The 18,544-nt window shown below is 47.6% G+C and overlaps 1 protein-coding gene across 2 annotated transcripts; it reads left to right on the forward strand.

The window, feature by feature from the left end:
• The first annotated feature begins 1,074 nt into the window (after positions 1-1,074).
• On the forward strand, positions 1,075-18,326 carry ADI1 (acireductone dioxygenase 1). 2 transcript variants are annotated; one of them, XM_090032683.1, is made up of 4 exons: positions 1,075-1,222; positions 11,938-12,057; positions 13,619-13,798; positions 17,824-18,326. In XM_090032683.1, the coding sequence occupies exons 1-4, from the start codon at positions 1,196-1,198 to the stop codon at positions 17,944-17,946; spliced, it is 450 nt and encodes a 149-aa protein (XP_089888809.1). In that variant the 5' UTR covers positions 1,075-1,195; the 3' UTR covers positions 17,947-18,326. The 2 variants fall into 2 exon arrangements, with proteins under 2 accessions (XP_089888809.1, XP_089888800.1); XM_090032674.1 differs by lacking the exon at positions 1,075-1,222 and adding an exon at positions 1,721-1,895.
• Positions 18,327-18,544: the final 218 nt, after the last annotated feature.

Genomic DNA, 18,544 nt, shown 5'->3' on the forward strand with positions numbered 1-18,544 from the left:
CTCAGCTCCTACTTGTTTGCGACATTGTTTGGTCCTTTGGTCCCCTGCCAGGCATTGCCAAGTTGACTTTCCCCTGAGCCATCTTTCTTTTCAATTGGAGCTCCCTTATTGTCTAAGGTGATTGTATTTTGGTGGGTTAGCACTTACCTATTACTTGTTATTAAATACCACCCTTTATAATTTCAGGCCACCATATAGATAAAGAGACAAAAGAGAAGGCGAAAGGCTGCATATCCAAAGTGGAGTTAGCAGCTTGGTTAGAGAGCTCAAACCTGCCCACAAGGTTCTCAGGTTGTGTGGATTTCCCTGTTTCGCAATGCCTTTAACAAAGTATGTCATAGCCATGTTGGAGAGTAACAGTTTAGAGTAAAAACAGGCATTGTAATGTTTTGTTTTGGCTTTTTCCTGCTTATAGAAGCCAGAATTTTTTTTTCTCAGTGTAGCTGTGTTCCAGCCATATTTGAGCAGTGCTTTTAGAACACATCTGGCGTTGCAGTGTGGTGCTGGGGACTGCTCTGTCCCTAGAATAACATCTGGATCATGAGTTTAAGTCAGAAAGTGCTGGGTCTTGGCCTAATTTGGATTCTGGTCAAAATTACTGTCCATGGAAAATCTCATGTTTACATTGGCAGGCAAGGTTCTTTGAGTAGATGCAATATCTTTTATTAGACCAACTGAGCAGCTGGGAAAAGGTTCTTGGCAAGCTTTTGGGCGTAATTGCTCTTTTTCAAGCATAGGGAGTCTTAAAACCATTAAAATTCCAGCACATGACCTGGGCTGAAGCTAGCCTCTTTGTTTTAAATGCTGGTTAACAGACACTTGTGTGGGGCTGTTTAGAAAGGGGTCATAGGTAGGGACCTACTCAAATTGCAGTTTCACAGTTATTGTGGAATTGGGCATGCCCACCCCCCACCAAAAAAACCTTACCGAAATAAAATGCTGGCTTCTCAGTGGGAGCCAGCAGTCCTCACGGCCACTGTGGCCTGGCCATGCAGCCCACCGTGAGGGACGGGTGGGGGCTGTTGGTGTTCTGTTCACCACAGTGCCCCAAGGGACGACAAGGTCGAAACTCTTCCAAGACCGTTTCAGGCTGGACATAAGAACTTCCTTACTGTCCGAGCCCCCGAGGCCTGGAACAGACTGCTGCAGGAGGCGGTTCAAGCTCCTACTCTGGACTCCTTTCAGAGACATTTGGATGCTTATCATGCTGGGATCCTTTGACGTGAGCTGTCTTCCTGCCCTTTTGAGGGGGTGGCAGGGGGGGCTGGACTCGATGATCTCCGGAGGTCCCTTCCCTAACGTCTATGAAAGCCATGAAGGGGAGATGCTGTCCCATCAAGCCCTGGGGCTTCCTGTCTACCTCCCCCTGGCTCTGTCCACGCTGGACATCTACAGAGCCAGGAAGGAGGCTCTGATGGGGTGAGTGTGGAGCTGTCTCCCTCCGCTCCCTGTTTTCTTTTTTCCAGGTGTCCCAAGCAAACAGCTGATGGCTGCGCCCACAGCTCTCCCTTATTCAAGGAGGCTTACAGCGTCCTGGGTGGGCGCTGGGGCACAGCAGACAGGCCTGGCCAAGCTGAGAAAATGTTGCGGCGCGCGGGGCGGCTGTTTCCCTGCCCCCCGCTTGCCGAGGCCGGGCGGCACGTGGAGCCCGGGGCTGCGCACTCCCCCCAGGCGGGAAAACCCCGAGGGGCGGGCTCTGCAGCACGTGGCCGGAAGGCCGCGCGCTGCCACCCGGAACAGTTCCCGGCCCGGCCCCTCGCGGCCGCGGCACCGAAATGGTGCAGGCGTGGTACATGGATGAGGGGACTGCGGACCCCCGGAAGCCCCACCAGTGCGAGCCCCCCCGGCCCGTCGGCCTGGAGCAGCTGCGCCGCCTCGGCGTCCTCCACTGGAAAGTAGGCGAGGACCCGGCCCCCACTGCACGGCCTCAGCCACCGAGCCGCAGGGAGCCCGTGGGCGCTGCCCGGGGAAAGGGCCCCCCGGCGTGAGCAGTGAGGGTCAGCTAAAGAGCCCGAGCTAGGACCCACAAGGGCCCAGTCCTGCGTGCCCGCCTTGGGCAGCAGTGACCCCCCTTCCCAGGTGCCTCCTTCAGCCGCACTGGAAGAGGCTCCCGCCCACCTGAATGCTTCCCCACAGGGAGGGCAGTGGGATTTGCTGGTGCATAAGGTGCCCAGGGCAGGGGCTGCCTCCTCCCTGCCTGACTCCCATCTGGGGAGTTGGCTCCTCGCAGCCAGCAGAGCTAAAGCAGCACCCAGCATTTTTTTAGAACAGAAGTCCTAGATTGTAAGGGGCTGCATGAGATCATGGGGTCCAGCCCCCTGCCCAAGGGGCAGGAAGTCACCTGGGATCAAATGGCTGTGGGGGGGAGTGAGGGACAGCAGCAGGGCTGTGGGGGGCATTTAATTTTAAGCACAGATTTTGGGATTTTTATCAGAGAATTTGCAGTTTTTTATCACAGAAGACCAGGATCCCTGAGTGATCTCCAAGTCTCTTTCAGTTGTGGTGCTAGCAAGCGTAACACTGCCAAACCCATAAGTATGATGTGGGTTTTTTCTCCTGAGGTGGAACACCTTGCATTTCTTGGTGTTGAATGCCATCAAGGTTTGATTTGCCCACCTTGCAAGTCTGTCGAGGTTGGCCTGAATTGCTGGCCTATCCTTTAGTGTGACCATATACTTCCCTATAATTTGGTGTCATCAGCGAACTTAGCCAGTCCACTTCTGACACCAGAGTCCAGATCATTTATATACATAATAAAGAGTACAGGTCTGCGTATGCAGCCCTGGGGGATGCCACTGGTCATCATGCACCATGTTGATTCGATTCGATTGACTATCACACTCTGGATCCGACCTCGCAGCCAGGTCCACAGCCATCAGTCTGTGGAGTAGTCAAGGCCGCAGTTTCCCAATTTTACCATGAGGACATGTGGCACCAGGTCAAAGGCTTTTTTGAAATTCAAATATGTGATATCAACCCCTTCTTTGCCTAGGTGACGTGTCACCTGGTCGTAGAAGAAAATGAGGTTCGTCAGGCATGACCTACCCGCAACAAACTCATGTTGGCTAGCTCACAGACTGTTTCTTCTGTTAGCTGGTTTCCTTGATGATTTTTTCCAGGATCCTTCAAGGGATTGAGGTCAAATTGATTGGCCTGTATTTCCCTGGGTCTTCTTTCTGTTACAGGATCTTTCAATAGTCGGGCTTACAGCAGATCATGTTCTGACGATGTTATAGGTGGTCAGGCTTAACTTTATTGATGAAACGTTAAACAAAACAGAATCAGTGGTGTTGTGTCCACCAGTGAGCAGACACTCACTGACGTCTCATGCGCCCTAGCGACGTGTGAGACTGCTGTTGTGTTCTGGCGAGGTGTTTCCGGGGTTGGTCGCCAGGGTCAGGCAGGTCTGACGTCCTCCCCTCCGGCTGGCCGGGCCGAAGGTCGCTCCGAGTTCAAATCCATCCGTGACTACGTTCCGTCGGGCGCACAAAGACCCCAAAGTTCGTAGTGCAATGTCTTTTATACCCTCAGTGATGCAGGGCGGTCTAATCGCATGTGGCACTTCTTCATTGGCTCGGAGCGGTGACTGTCACATTACTGACAGACGCTGGACTTTCCCTTGGGAAACCCTGTGTGGAAAATCCCAACCGCTGTTTCTGCTGTAGTTGCAACCGTAGAGTCTCTTATTTACTTAGCACCTGTTACATAAACACTATGCAAGCCTCTAGTTGGCATATGCGAACACGGCCACCTATTACAAAAGGTTATATCACATAACAAGTGCAAAATAATTACAACATGCCCCCCTGGCCATGTGAGCCAAGTGGCTTACAACAAATAAGTAAACAAGCCGCTACTATAGTGATGATAGATAGGTTAACACAAACGTTTTAAGGTAAGTATTACCATTAAATTTAAGTAGTCAAACAAAAACGGAACTTGGCTATTGAACTAGCTTTATAATGCGCTTCGCCTCGTTTCTTGGGAGTTAGCATTCGTCTGGGGAAGGTACTTGTGACGTGTAATGAGCATAACAGATGTAACCTGACGTCGGATACAATGCACAACTAAGCCAATACAGCAAGACCCAACTAAAACAACAATCAAGACTATAAGCAGGGGCGTTAACAAATTTACCAACCACAGCAAAAGTTGAAGGTTAAATAGTGACTCGAATGTGCTTGCTAGCCAGTTAAAAGGGGTCTGAACGATTGTGCGTGTGTCTTCTGCTACCTTGCGGATTTGGTTGATAGCTTTGGAGACGGGTTCTGAGGCATTATAAATGACGAGACAGCAAGTCTTGTGTGGTGCAGTGAGGTTCAACGTTGCACAGAACCCACCCTCTTTAGCTAGCATGAAATCCAGCACGAGACGGTTTTGGAACCCCATTTTAGAGTTGTCCTGCAACTGTCGATTAAACACTTCTGAAGCATCTGCCGTACTGTTGGCGAGTCTTGCTAACAATTCTAAAGTCTGTAACTGCTGAATGGCTAAAGCAGAGGCAGAAGCACCAGTGGCAAACATAGCGTATAGAGTCCACCCGGTAGCAAACTTTCTGCGCTCAGTGTGGGTCATATTGGACCAGAATTTTGATTCCCCCATGACACCTGTGATTTGGTCAGTGGAAACTACGTTGCGGCGTTTCCGAGTGTTGTTTGGGAGCGTGAGCGGGGCGGTCCAATGAGTAACATTGGAAAACTGATACGGGCATAGAGTAACCTGCACCAAAATACACCAGATGTTCGAATGATATGGAAAATGACTATATAAAATGGCCTGGGTTGAATTTTCGTCCCGTTGGCAATAAAACATGATGTCGTGGGGAGCTGGAATTAGCCACACTAGTGGGGGGTGTTTCGTATTGTAGAGGGCTAATAATGACTTGAGGTCCGGGCTAAAGTGGTTGGTGAAGGTTTTAAATGCTTTGCGATGAGTAGATAAACTGAAATTACTTCCTATTGTCATAAAAACTTTTGTGGAGAATAGATGGAATGCTGTAGCATCTTCAAAAGCCCTCCTTGACGTGGACGTTTTGAAGGTACATGGAATAGTGTGACACCCCGGCCAAAAACATTGGGTGTCGAGGGTAGAGAGTTTAGCTTTTACCGTTCGTAAAACGGCTTGAGAAAGTGACGGAATAGAGAGAGTAACATTATTGGGGTCGGGCACGATGGAGTGCGGCGCTCCCCAAGGTGGCCCATGGGTAAGATTAAAGCAACCCTGTGGCACATCTTGGACCATGCAATTAATCGGGTGGGTACCATTCCACTTTCATGCATAAGTGAGGGTTTTAACGGAACAGGTCTTTTTACAAGCTAAATAGTGGATAGTTTCGTTACCAGGGGAATTACGTGTAAAACTCAGAAATAACTCCATGTAATTAACAGGGATAACGGCTATACTAAAGGGGCTATCTGCAGCTGAGGTGGGTGCATGGGCACAAACCGAGCCTGACGTGTGTCCAGTGAGTAACATCCACTCCTGTGAGGTGCGGCGGAATAAGTTGTCCGCAATGGGTAATGGGGATAAATCTAAACTCCGCTTTGCGCGTTTTGTAAAGGAATGCATTACAATGATATTAGTTAACAACAGAAAATAAATCAAAAAGAGTAACCATAGCTTCCGACGCCGGCGTGGGGGTACACTCGGTCCCAATGTGGGGGCAGTTGCTCCCGATCCCCTTGGTCTCCCCACAAGTCTCACTCATAGCCCCACGAATGACAGGGGCAGTGCCCGTGGGTCTCGCGGTGGCAGCGCGATGGATGGGCGGATGAGAGGTTCGGTATCGGCCTCCTCGTCCTGTCAATGGGTGGACATCGCGAAGGGTTACCTGACTTAGAAAATAAATGATTGTTAGCTTAACAAAACACGGTGAGGCTTTAGCCAGTTGAAATGTACTAAATGCTCGTGATCATCGGCTGAGTTGATTAAACGGAGCTTGTAGGTATGAGCTAAAGCCGTGGGTTCAACGACCACGCCAGGAAATGTGGGTGGATACTTGGTTGGTGCTGAGGTGGGGAAGGCAACCCATACGGGGTCCCCAGGTTTAAAGTCTGGGTCCCATCCTTCTCGAGCCTGAAGAGGTCCTACTGCCCAGAGATTTTTTCCACTGTTGAGGTTGAGCAGGGTTTGTGAAAGCACTTTTGAACATCCCTTGAAATCAGTTTGTTTCAGTTCCAATAAGAGTTTACGCTTTAATTCTCCAATGGCGCATTCCATGACGCCATTGGACTGGGGGTGATACGGTAGATGTATGTGATGACGAATATTATGCGTTGTGAGAAAGTTGCGAATGTGGTGACTGTTGAAAGGTGGCCCACCATCAGATTGTATTTCCCGTGGAGTCTGCCGTTGAGAAAATTGGTGCAACAGAGCTTGAGCACAATGAGGCCCGTCGGTTCTAGTCATGGGAATCGCACTGACCATACGGGAACCGAGGTCGACAATGACAAGTGCCTTGGGATGCTGGCACGCATTAGGAAGTGGGCCCATTAGATCAACCTGCCAAAATGCCCCAGGTTGGTGTTGCTCAGCGTTATAAGCTCCCTAGAAACATTTCTTTCTAAAAGGTTTAATCTGGGCACGCTGGTGGCAGGCTTGGAGCACGCGTCGCCAATCATGTGGTGTGGGTAGGCCGTTACGGGTGGTGTATTGCCAGCCGCCTACATTATGATAACGCCGCATGGTAGTGTCTGAACCGGGATGGCCCCATAGGCCATTTAAGGTACGGATCGCAGACCGGTTTTAGCGACCTGTGCACCGCCGTGGCTGGATGTATAACGTCATCAATGCAATCGTGTGACGTTGTCTTTGGACCTAGAGCTAGCCAGTCATCGACGGTCTGATGTAATGGGTCAGTGTTCGGCACATGAGAGTTAGTATGTCGGATCATCGGGAGATAACTCGTGTGGTGGAGTACTTCAAAGATGTCATCCCATTGGGAGCGAAAACATTCTGGTTTGGCTACTCCCGTAAGGACATCACAGACCCAGCAGGAATCCAGGACAAGGACCGCTGTTATAAATGGCTGGTCATGTGCAATGGCGATCTGTTTAAGTGCGCCGATGGCTCCCCGCAGCTTGAGCTCCTGTGCTTGATGCGTAAGAGGTGCGTCTGGTGTGTCGCGCCAGTCAGGGTTTGCCCATTCTATGTGGCTGGCAGCACATAACGAACACTTCCAAGCAAACCCGCCACCGAATTGTGACGTACCATCACTGGCCACGTTTCCTGGAAGCAAAGTCCCGTACAAGATAGGACGGGAAAGAATAGTCGGGGTGACGGTGGCACTGCCGTGACATGCCCACGCAGCCCAATCGTATTGGGCATGTGTCACCAGCGTGTGCCAGGTGGAAGGAGCCCCATGGAAGTCTCCCGGCATTCGCGTAGGATTGAGGTGTGTGAGTAGGGTGGCACCTGGGCCGTAGAGGTCATGAACGCTATGGTGAAGATGATGTTCAGATGCCAAACACAGGCAGAGCAATAATTTGCCCAGGTGTCCATAACGATGTTGCTCCTTATGGAGGGTCCGGTTAAGAAATGTGGCCGGGCCCTTAGAGGTGTGTGCTGTGACCCAAAGATGTGTAGGGGTCCAACCAATGGTAACGCGAAGCGGTGTCGTTGGGCTAAATGGCACTAGCGGTGTGGAAGTGGTGGCTTGGATAAGATCGTGGACTTGGCGGTTATCTCGCCGCATCCAGGGTTGATGATTTGTCGTCCTCTTTCGCAGTCGGCGCTGTAATGTCGCAAGTGTACTGAGGTGTTCAGGCGCAACGTGATGGTGGAGCCAGTTGATACTGCCTAAGAATTGTTGGGCTTGCTTTGGCATGGGGCCTGTGTCAGAGGCCATATCCCATGGTGGGGTGGGCACTGCAGCTGGCGATGTGACGCGACCCCGACGAGTATATTGAGTGCCCAAAAATATGCAGCTGGAGGAGGGTTCCAACTGGGACTTGGCAATGTTGATGTCCCATCCTTCCTCTCATAAGTGGTCGACGAGGTCGGCGGTGACACGTTTAACGAGTTCTGGTGGAGTCCCCACAACCAAGATGTCGTCTACATAGTTAAAGAGTTTCACGTTGCAGTCGGAGTTGGGAAAATGCTGAAGGGATTGATTCATGGCGGCCGTAGCAAGTGCAGGTGAGTTACAATAGCCCTGAGGGCAAACCCTCCAGTGGATGCTCATATACAGGACTCTCTCAGGATCAAGAAGAGGGAGGCTGAAGAACATATTTGACAGGTCAATGGTGGTAGCAGTCCAGGAGCTTTGGGCCATGACCTGTAAGAGTTCCGCTTGGAGGTCCAGTAATGTTACGACTGGAACAAGCTGGACTAGGTCTGAGCGTTTATTGGCTTGGCGGTAGTCGACAACCAGGCGAGCTTCAGAGGGATTTTTCGGTTTAGGTATTCCCCAGCCAGGGGATACATAATGGCTGTACTGCACTGGCTCGATTTTTCCCTCTGCCGTAAGGTTGTCGAGGAGAGTAAGCAGCGATGGGATCAGATGAGGTTTGGTACGGATGGGGTGAACCGCCACGGAGGGGCTGTCGGGTCTTTCAGTCGCGGTGTGAACGGAGGTGGCAGACGGGGTATGGCTCCGGTGACTGGGAGGGCGCTGCACACGAGATCCTTCATGTGCGACTGCGGGATCTCTTAATATGCAGCCGAGAGCACGGCCCGTAAGACGAGCTTCCCAAGGTCTCCTGGGGTCTTCCCCAAGCCACACGCAAAATACTTGGGTCCCGTCATTATTGGTGTGGCTGGGAGCCTGATGGAATTGCAGATGGCGCCAGAGTTCATCAGCGTCCACAAGCTGCCTACAGCCGGATGCCCAAGGACATGCCCAACAGCGGGACTGATCATCCCTGTCACGATCTGCAGCCGACCATCCTGTTCGTGACGCCATGTTACAGGATCTTTCAATAGTCGGGCTTACAACAGATCACACTCTGACAATGTTATAAGTGGTCAGGCTTAACTTTATTGATGAAACGTTAAACAAAACAGAATCAGTGGTGTTGTGTCCACCAGTGAGCACACACTCACCGACGTCTCACGCACCCTAGCGACGTGTGAGACTGCTGTTGTGTTCTGGCGAGGTGTTTCTGGGGTTGGTCGCCAGGGTCAGGCAGGTCTGGCGTCCTCCCCTCCGGCTGGCCGGGCCGAAGGTCACTCCGAGTTCGAATCGATCCGTGACTACGTTCCGTCGGGCGCACAAAGACCCCAAAGTTCGTAGTGCAATGTCTTTTATACCCTCAGTGATGCAGGGCAGTCTGATCGCGTGTGGCAATTCTTCATTGTGGAAAATCCCAACCTCTGTTTCTTCTGTAATTGCAACGTTAGAGTCTCTTATTTACTTAGCACCTGTTACATAAACACTATGCAAGCCTCTAGTTGGCATATGCGAACATGGCCACCTATTACAAAAGGTTATAACACATAACAAGTGCAAAATAATTACAACACTTTCCTTCTTTCCTTGAAGATAGGCACCACATTGGTCCTCTTTCAAATCTTCAGGAACATCTCCTGAGCACCATGAGTTCTCAAATATCCTTGCCATTGGCCATGCAGTGATGTCAGCCAGTTCCTTTGTACTCTCGGGAGCATTCCATCTGGGCCAGCTGACTTGTGGATGTCCAGCCTCTCAAGGTGTTCCCTCACAAGATCTTTGCCAGTGATGGGCATGTGTTTGCCCTTATGCTGGTAATCCTGCATCTTGTCAAGCAGGGTGATCCCCTTAAAACTGACAAAGTAATCGTTAAGGAGATTAGCTTTTTGCTGCATGTTGATTGTCAGCTGCCCCATTTGGTTTAGCAAGGGTCCAGTGTTGCCCTTGTTTTATCTGACTTCCCACATAACTGAAGAAGGACTTTTTGTTGTTCTCGATTCCTGTAGCCAGTTTGAGTTCAATTTCAGCCTTGGCTTTCATAGTTCACTCCCTACCAGTGTGGGCCAGTGCTGAATACTCCTCCTTAGTGGTGTTTCCTGCCTTCCATCCTTTATACACTTATCTTTTCAGGTGCAGGAGGTCCATCAGTTCCTGTTGAACCAAGGGGGTTGCCCAGCCCTTTTGCTCCCTTTCCTATGGGCTGGAATGGACTTCCCTTGTGCTCCAAGAATTGCGTCCTTAAAGAGCAACCACTCATTGCGGACTCCCCTCCCTGTCAGATCAAGGCCTCTCAGGGCCTTGACAACTAGCCCCATGATCTGGTGAAAGTCAGCTTTCCTAAAGTCGAGAATTTCTGCATTGCTGACAGATTTGCTAGCTTTGTGATGGATAGAGAAAGTGATCAACTCATGGTCACGGTCTCCCAACTTCCCTTTGATTCTCAAGTTGCTCACTAGATCATCCCCTCTGGCCAGTACCAGGTCCAGCAGCGCCTTATCTCTTGTTAGTTCGTAGACTTCTTAAAACAAGTAGAGCTCATCAATGTAAGTGAGGAAGCTTTGCAACCGATTGGATTTGGCTGAGCGCTCTTCCCATTAGATGCCAGGGTAGTTTAAATTGCCTATGACAACCATGCACAAAGAGCGTGCAGCCTCTGCCAGTTCCCTAGCAAATTCATGGTCAAGCTCTTCCTCCTGATGAGGAGGTCTGTAGTAGATTCCTACCGTTATATCCCCTTCACCACGTTCCCCCCGTATTCTAACCCAGAGGGTCTCAGGTCACCCTCCTTGGGTGCCCATCTCTGGTTGTAGAGAAGTGTATATATAGCTCCTTCACATGGAGAACTACACCCCAGCCCTTTTCTAGCAAATCGATCCCTCTTCTATACCTGTGGTCCAGTCATAGGTGGAGTCCCATGAGGTGTCCGTTATCCCTATGAGATTGTATTCATTTCTGTTTAGCAGAAGAGCCAGTTCCTCCTGTTTGTTCCCCAGGCTCCTGGCATTTGTGTACAGGCAAGTAAGCCTGTCATTGGAAGCCCTTGGTTTCCCTGCACTCCTAGAAGTGTCCTGTCCCTGGGCTGGGGTAGGAGTGAATTCCCTTGTGCAGCCTGACCTGCTGATTTTATGACCGTTGCTTGGTGGGCTTGTACTGGTGGTTGTCTGCCCATCCCCTGGCAAACTTAGTTTAAAGCCCAGTCAAGCAGGTGAGCCGTTCTGGCCGAGAAGAGCTTCTTCCCCAGTGGAGTGAGGTGGAGGCTGTCCCCTTGCAACAAACCGCTGCTTCCCTCGCTGAAGTGCAGACTGTGGTTGAAGAAGCCGAAGCCTTTGTGATGGCACCAAAGCCGCAGTCTTCTGTTTACTTCTTCAGTTCGTCGCTCCATCCTATGCCTGTGACCCATAACAGGGCGGCCACAGTATATTTTTCCCCTCTCACAGTTAGAGTGCTGCATTCATCAGCCAGTCTCACCTGCGATGACTGACCAGTCCAACCTTCAAAGGGAAAAGCAACTGACACCACCAGTTTCTTCTACAGCTGAGCTCTCTGGATCAGCTGTGAGGCCAGAAGAGGCCTGAATGGGCGCTCCTCCAGCCCCTACATTCCCACCTCAAACCTCCATTTGTATCTACTTCATAGAATCTCAGACCCTCATAAGGGATCTGCAGTCACTCGGTGTCAAGCCAAAGTCTCATTCGCACCCAAGCTTGTAGGTGAAAACACCAGGCTTTGCACCAGGGATATCTAGCAGTCCATTTTGGATGAATGCAACCAAACATGAGCAACTCAGCTACACATCACCCATCCACCACTACATTCTCTAACATTTAATCCCCACCATGCTTCAGTTCCCAGGGCTTTCTAAGGCCTCCAGCTGGACCTCTTCTCCAATCAGGGCCCGCCTGCGCCTCATAGCTGGGGCTCATTTGCCAAAGCAGTAACTGGGCCTACAAATTAGGGTATTTGGTTTTGAAGGTGGCTTTGTGCAGATCATGGGTTGTCTCTTATGGATGTTTATATTTTCATTTTCTTCTTTTCCTTTTGCCCCTCAGTTGGATGCTGACATCTATGAGACTGACCCAGAGCTAGCAAGGATTCGGAGAGAGAGGAACTATTCGTGGATGGATATAATAACTATAGATAAAGATAAACTCCCAAATTACGAAGACAAGGTAAATCTGCTGTAGGTTGAATTGTAGAAGGTATACATTCTGAAGTCTGCCATTAAAGTGTGCACTGTTGTTTGAAGTGTGCATGTAGATTCCAACCTTCAAAGATTGAATGTTCCCACTATTTGAAAAAAATACATTCTGCATTTCATAGAATGATAGGTTTGAGTCCAGGGTTAAAACTAGCAAGGATTTTGCAGGGATAAAGAAGAGGGTTGTAGTTACTTTCCCTTTAGTATCTTATACCTGATGGCTTTTAGTATAGTTCTCATACTAAAAGCAGTTCTCCTTTGTCATGTTGAGACTAAGGCATGTACACAGCCCTACAAATACTAGCAAACACTGAGAATATCATCTAAATGAAGGTCAGATCATTGCCAGTTGGGGATTTTGGCAAAACTTTGTCCAGTGAACTTCTTAACAGCAAGCTTAGTTTGGTCATTGCTGTTCTGATGCATAGCAGTAATTTTAACTGAAGGTAACAAACCACCTGGTAGTATTTTAAGTAATTTCTAGGTGTTCTCAGAAAAAAAGGAGGCTACTCTTCCTTCTCTTGGCTTGGATGTCAAGGTGATTGATTTTAAATAACAAAAATATTTTTATATAATCACCATCAAAGGGAACTGGAACTTCTGCCAAATTCATTTTGAAGGGGATTTGTGACCTCCCATACATATGAAGTAATGTGTGAGCATGCTCATTTTGCAGTTTTGGAAATTGAAACATCCCTAGAGCTAAGTGTACTTTATGGAATATCTGTGTAAAAACTGTATCCCCATCCTCCACGCCCCCCCATTAGTTTTTTTGTTTTTTAAGGCTGAAGTGTGCTGCACACTTGATCAGCTTGAGAGGTGTTTGCAGTTCCCCAAATGAGAAATACTTTAATTTGGGGACTAATATCCTGATTGCTAATATCCTGATGGATACTGTCAAGTTCTCAGTTAAGCATTTCAGAATAAAAGTCCTTCCTCATCAGCTATGTACACCGATGTGCCATTCCAGCTTGAAGTGGGATTTTCAATATCCTTCTTGAAGCCTTGAGGAACTTGTTCATTTATCACTTTTTCTGACCCACTGCATTCACTGCATGGTTTTTTCATCTCCTGACAAGTTGTGTTGGATAGGAACCCCTTAAAGGTCCAGCATTTTAGCTCATAAATTGCCTAGAAAGTTTCATGTAGTGAGAGAAAATATCCTTGGTCCTGTCTCTTGTTGGCAATATGAAGCACTGCATCAGGCAACCCATATGACATTGCTTTCAAGACCAATCAGAAGATTAGATACTGTGGGTGGCAGAGCTACTTTTTCCTGTCTAACATGCAGGAAGTCTTACTATATCTTTTTTGTGTGTATCCAAGGCAAATATCCAGCTTCTGATGAATGCTTTCCTGGTAAACCTGGTTTGGACTTTCTGTTCAGTTAACATGGTTTAGTGCATTAGTTAGTGTACCAATAATATATCTTTCTGGATTCCTTTGAAAAATCTCACAGGCACTGGTAGAATTGTCACGTATTCATCTTTGCAGCAAATTAAAAAAAATAAACTTCTTTCTTTCTAACCTAGATAAAAATATTTTATGAAGAACACTTACACCTGGATGAGGAAATTCGCTACATCCTTGAAGGAAGTGGCTACTTTGATGTTCGAGACAAAGATGACAAGTGGATCCGGATTTTCATGCAAAAGGGAGACATGATAACTCTTCCTGCTGGCATATATCACCGATTTACTGTGGATGAAAATGTTTGTATATGTCTTTATATCTTATGGTCGTATATTTTTGTATATAACTTATAAAGCTATTTTAACAAGTGTTAACATTTATATTTCAGATTAGTGACTAAATACATTAGCGTTTGCATTTCATTATCAAACTATTATACCAGAAATGTGAGGAATACTAACTGATTTACTGAATTAGGGACTTGAATTTTTCTCAATAATCCAGATCCAGCTCATCAGCAGTGGCTGTGAGCCATTTGTCATCTGCTATCTGTTCTTTGTCTTGCATGAAGTCACTGTATGGTTCAAATTCAGTCTGCACAGCTCTCTGTCATACACAGTGCTACCATAGCTGATTGAGTCACAGAGACTGATCCATCCATGCTGAAGGTAGAACAGTGTAAAGAATCTTAAACTGCCTTATTGTGCGTCTTTTCTGTGGATAGCAAGAACATGCCTATATCTACTGCAGGTGTCATTTAGGAGCCTTAAACTAAATGTAAGAAGGGGAACATTGTCCAGTAACTAAAACCAACCCTGATAGTCACATAAGCTGTGTTATGTCCTGGCTCTGCAGTGAACTGCACATTGATCTTTGACCTGAGAGGAGGCTTGGGATATAAATGGTTATATGAGGTTGGGGTACAGTCTTGGCATCTGTGGAACTCTCATCTTCTTGTGATTTGTGTGTGTGTGTGTGTGTGTGTGTAAAACTCTCCATCCTGCATAGGTGGGAGAAAGGTCCAAGTATGAGAATATTCTTGAATCAGTAGTTGGGCTAGTAGTAGTGGTGCTCTGCATATAAAAGGAGAAAAGCTCCTTTTGTGCAAACATCTGCTTTGTATATCTACACTGGGTGAACTACACCAGCTTCTAATTTGGGTTTTGTTCTAGTGTAGACAAAACCAAAGGTGTTGTGGGTCAGAACCACAAAAGAGCTTAACTGCTGCTGCCCCACTTAACTCCCATTTTAGGGATTTAAGTTGAAATTTTCCATCCTCCAAACTCAGCTCAGCTGCCACAAATTCCACAGGTACCACAAGTTTTTTTTTTATCAGATAGGATCCTTAATGGGCATCTACACAAGATGCTGATGGCACAGTAGCCAAAAAATACTGTGCAGTGGCATATCACAGCATGGACAGTGCTAAAATGCTTCTTCACAGTACTATTAGGATAGTGCGCAGTAGTGTGATCTAAAATGTGTTTACTGGTGCTACTGCACAGTACCAGTTACAGCACGTTTATTTAGCACTTGCTGATATAAGTATAGGTGTAAACAAAGTGCCTATAGGTTCAGACTGGATCTGAGCAATAGTATATTACAGACTTAAGTTCATTCTCAAGACACCTGGGAGGCAGAGCATTATCTCCTTCATTAGGTGCATTCTAGAAACACCTGCTGTATTTGCAGGCACAAGTATTAGCAAGTACTAAATAAATGTGCAATAATGACAGCGGGCTAGCGTCTCATCTAGATGCACCCTTAGATGCCTGAATTACTCCGAAACGCCTGTTTTTTGATGATGCTGAACATGCCTGAGCCATGACTGAATCACAAAATATCTGTTTATCTAACGTGGAATTCCTTATCCAGCAGGTGTTTCTAAAATGCACCTAGAAAGGATATAATGCTCTGTCTGCCTCCCAGGGTTTTTGAGAATGTGTTGAAGTCTGTAATGTAGCATTGATGAGATCCAATTTGATCCTAGAGGCACCTACGCTTAGGCATTCCTTAGGTCTCAGCTCCCAGGATTATATCTGAATTTATTCAATGACTAACTTAAAATGCATAAATTGCCTTGCTTCACTAGTCAGTAGTTTGGCAATTAGGACAGTCTTCTGGGAGAGGTGAGTTTCAATCCACTCAGGCTGAGGAGGGCCCAAATCCCAGGTGTCTCATTTACTGGGCACATGTTCTAACACAAGGCTCTTGTGCAAAAGGTGGGCTGTGACAGTGGGGGTCTTTCTGAGCACAACTCAGTATGGTGGATCAGTGTTGGGAATGTTGTCGGCTCCTCTGATGACTTCAGTGTCTCCCCAGAACTAATCCAGACTGAAATGGAATTTGCATGGGAGCTAGATGCCTAGACCAAGGGCAGGCAATTATTTCAGGAGAGGGCTGCTTACCGAGTTTTTGGCAAGATGTTGAGGGCCATGTCGGTAGCCCCACCCCTTGACAGGTGCCCTGCCCCTTGGTTACCATCTTGTGACCAGATGTCCCACCCCCTAACCCCTGACCTTTGCCATCAGCAGTTCCTCCCCTTGTCCCCAGATGTACTCCTTTCAGCAAGGGGTTTTGCCATCTCGGAGCCAGAAAAATACCAGATTATATTCTAAAAATCAAACATGGTACTACAACATTCATTAATTTGATTTCAAAAAATATTTTTGTCCTGATTTACATGTGTTTGTGTAGTGCATGTAGAGGTGATTTCACAATGGTTTAAAATGCCTGAGAATTGAGGGGGCATGCCATAACACAAGAACACAGCCTTCAGGGCAGACTCCTTGTCTAACACAACAAGGACACATAGCCTGGGAACCAAGGAATTATGTACCATACAGTCCAATAACACAAGATAAGTGACACCAGCAACTAGGCTCAAAAGCATCAAGGGGGCCTGAATCCCAGTTTGGTGGCAACAGACCAAATTAGGAGAAGGCCCAAAAAGCTACGTGGATGTGTGACCACAGAGGGACAACCAACCAAAGATGAAGGAGATAATGCTCTGCCTCCCAGGTGTCTTGAGAATGAACTTAAGTCTGGTACTGGGTGGCCCCCTGCTCCCTGGTGGCAATGCAACTGTGAGCCAAGTGGTGGTAGAGCAGGGTGGGGGCAGGAAGGCAGGGAAATAGCTGGGGGTGGGGCAGGGCTGGGCTGCTCAGTCCTGCTGCAGACTCCCCCTGGTTCCTAGTGCCCCTGACTCCTATCATCTTTGACAGGCTGCCAGGAGCAAACAAATATTATTTTTCTAAATTTTTAGGAGCCCCATGAGCCAGATAAAATGGCCTGGAAGGCAAATGCAGCCTGTGGGACATATTTTGCCCAGCCCTGGCCTAGACAATCAAACTGGATCACTTAGCATGCACAGAAGCAAAAGCTCTGGGTGTCTAGAGAATTTTCAGGCAGCCACGTTGATTTATATGCTGCCCTTCTGTGGTCTGTTAGCAAAAGGTGGGGCTCTAGGGATCCTTGTGATTTAAAACGGATATGCCAAATGGTATGCAATATGCTTGCAATGCCTGATGTGTCTTGTGGTTTGTGAAGTGGAGTTAATCTGAGTTGCTTCTTGGAATGTAGGTACCTATATTTGTCTTAATCCCATTTAGTCTCCTCTGGAAGAAATCTGCATTTACACCCATTACAACTGTTGAATGCCATTGTAACATCACTCTAGAGCATTTAAGCACAATGGAAATATACAGTGGGGTCACATGAGGCTATTAAACCATCTAGATAGGCATTGAAAGATTCTATGGGACTGCAAATGATTACTATAACTTTACAGAAACCACTGGGTGCATCTATATATGCCATTAAAATGATGTGGTAAACTTCAGCACAGTTTATACTGGAGCCAGCTGGTCCCAGGCACAGAGTCTGCATGGATGCCCAGAACCACAGCAGTATGCACTGGGGCAGAGCAGCCCAAGGCTGGCAGGAGGCCCAGAGGGTAAGCTCTGAGTCCTGGGTTATGGTATCAATCAGCAGAGTAGCCAGCTGAGGTACAAGGGTGGTAAAGTGCAGAGCTAGGTGGCAGGCAGCCCCTGCACTTTAGCACCCTCATGCCCCATCCAGCCTGTCTCCATTTACATGTGCGTTTCAGCACATGAGGCCTTGACAGTACTCTTCAACAGCAATGTTAATTAATTTACTGTGCCTTAATACAGGTGTACGTGTAGACCATGACACTTTACTGCAAAGCTAATTGTCAACACTGCAGTAAAGCACATGGGTAGATGCACCCATTAAGTTTAGCTTTAAAATTAACTTCTTTCCAAAGGAGCTGTCATACTAGTACCAGTTTGTTTTCTCTCACCAGAATTATGTCAAGGCAATGAGACTGTTTGCTGGAGAACCCGTCTGGACACCATACAACCGACCAGCTGACCACTTCCCGGCTCGAAGACATTACCTGCAGTTTTTGGAACAGGCAGTGCAGTAATGCTCTCTGGGGTGTAGTATGTGGAACATCACAGAACCCGAGCAGAATATAAACAGTGACTTTTTCACCGTAGGACGTGCTCTGCTTCCATTTTCCAAATGCTCTAATACTTATTTTGGGATGATGGGCTGGAAGTAGTGGATAACCCTTTGTGTTCATTGAATTATGAATGGCTGCTAGCAAACTACAGAACATTATATTCAATTATATAATTCTTGCTTCATTTTCTCTAAGAATCTTTCTAAGATGCCCTTAGATCAGGACCTTTAAAGCAATTTACCAAGTCCTATCCTGATGCATAGACCTGTGACTTTGTAACAGTGCATTGCAGTGATTTGCTCTTTGAGAGAGTATTAATAAACTGATTTTTCTCATTTGAATGTTTGTTGCCTTCTCCATGTCTGGACTTTGGGTGCATCTGCACAAGATGCTGACCATGCAGTAGTCTAATGATACTGTGCAGTAGTGTGTGACAGCATAGACAGTGCTAATATGCTACTGCACAGTATTATTAGGCTACTGTGCAGTAGCATCCCTTAACAGATATTCACTGGCGCTACAAGCCTTTCATCTGGTATCCCATAATCACCTCTTGGCG

The sequence above is a fragment of the Crocodylus siamensis genome, chromosome 1, assembly GCF_052110815.1.
Source record: "Crocodylus siamensis isolate JL-2025a chromosome 1, ASM5211081v1, whole genome shotgun sequence".
Taxonomy (NCBI): Eukaryota; Metazoa; Chordata; order Crocodylia; family Crocodylidae; genus Crocodylus; species Crocodylus siamensis.

Excerpts from the sequence above, each read along its gene's own strand:
- ADI1 (XM_090032674.1), top strand. The coding sequence starts at position 1,776 with ATGGTGCAGGCGTGGTACATGGATGAGGGGACTGCGGACCCCCGGAAG. Across the intron at positions 1,896-11,937 it reads TCGGCGTCCTCCACTGGAAA|TTGGATGCTGACATCTATGA; the intron begins GTAGGCGAGGAC and ends TTTGCCCCTCAG. Across the intron at positions 12,058-13,618 it reads TCCCAAATTACGAAGACAAG|ATAAAAATATTTTATGAAGA; the intron begins GTAAATCTGCTG and ends TTTCTAACCTAG.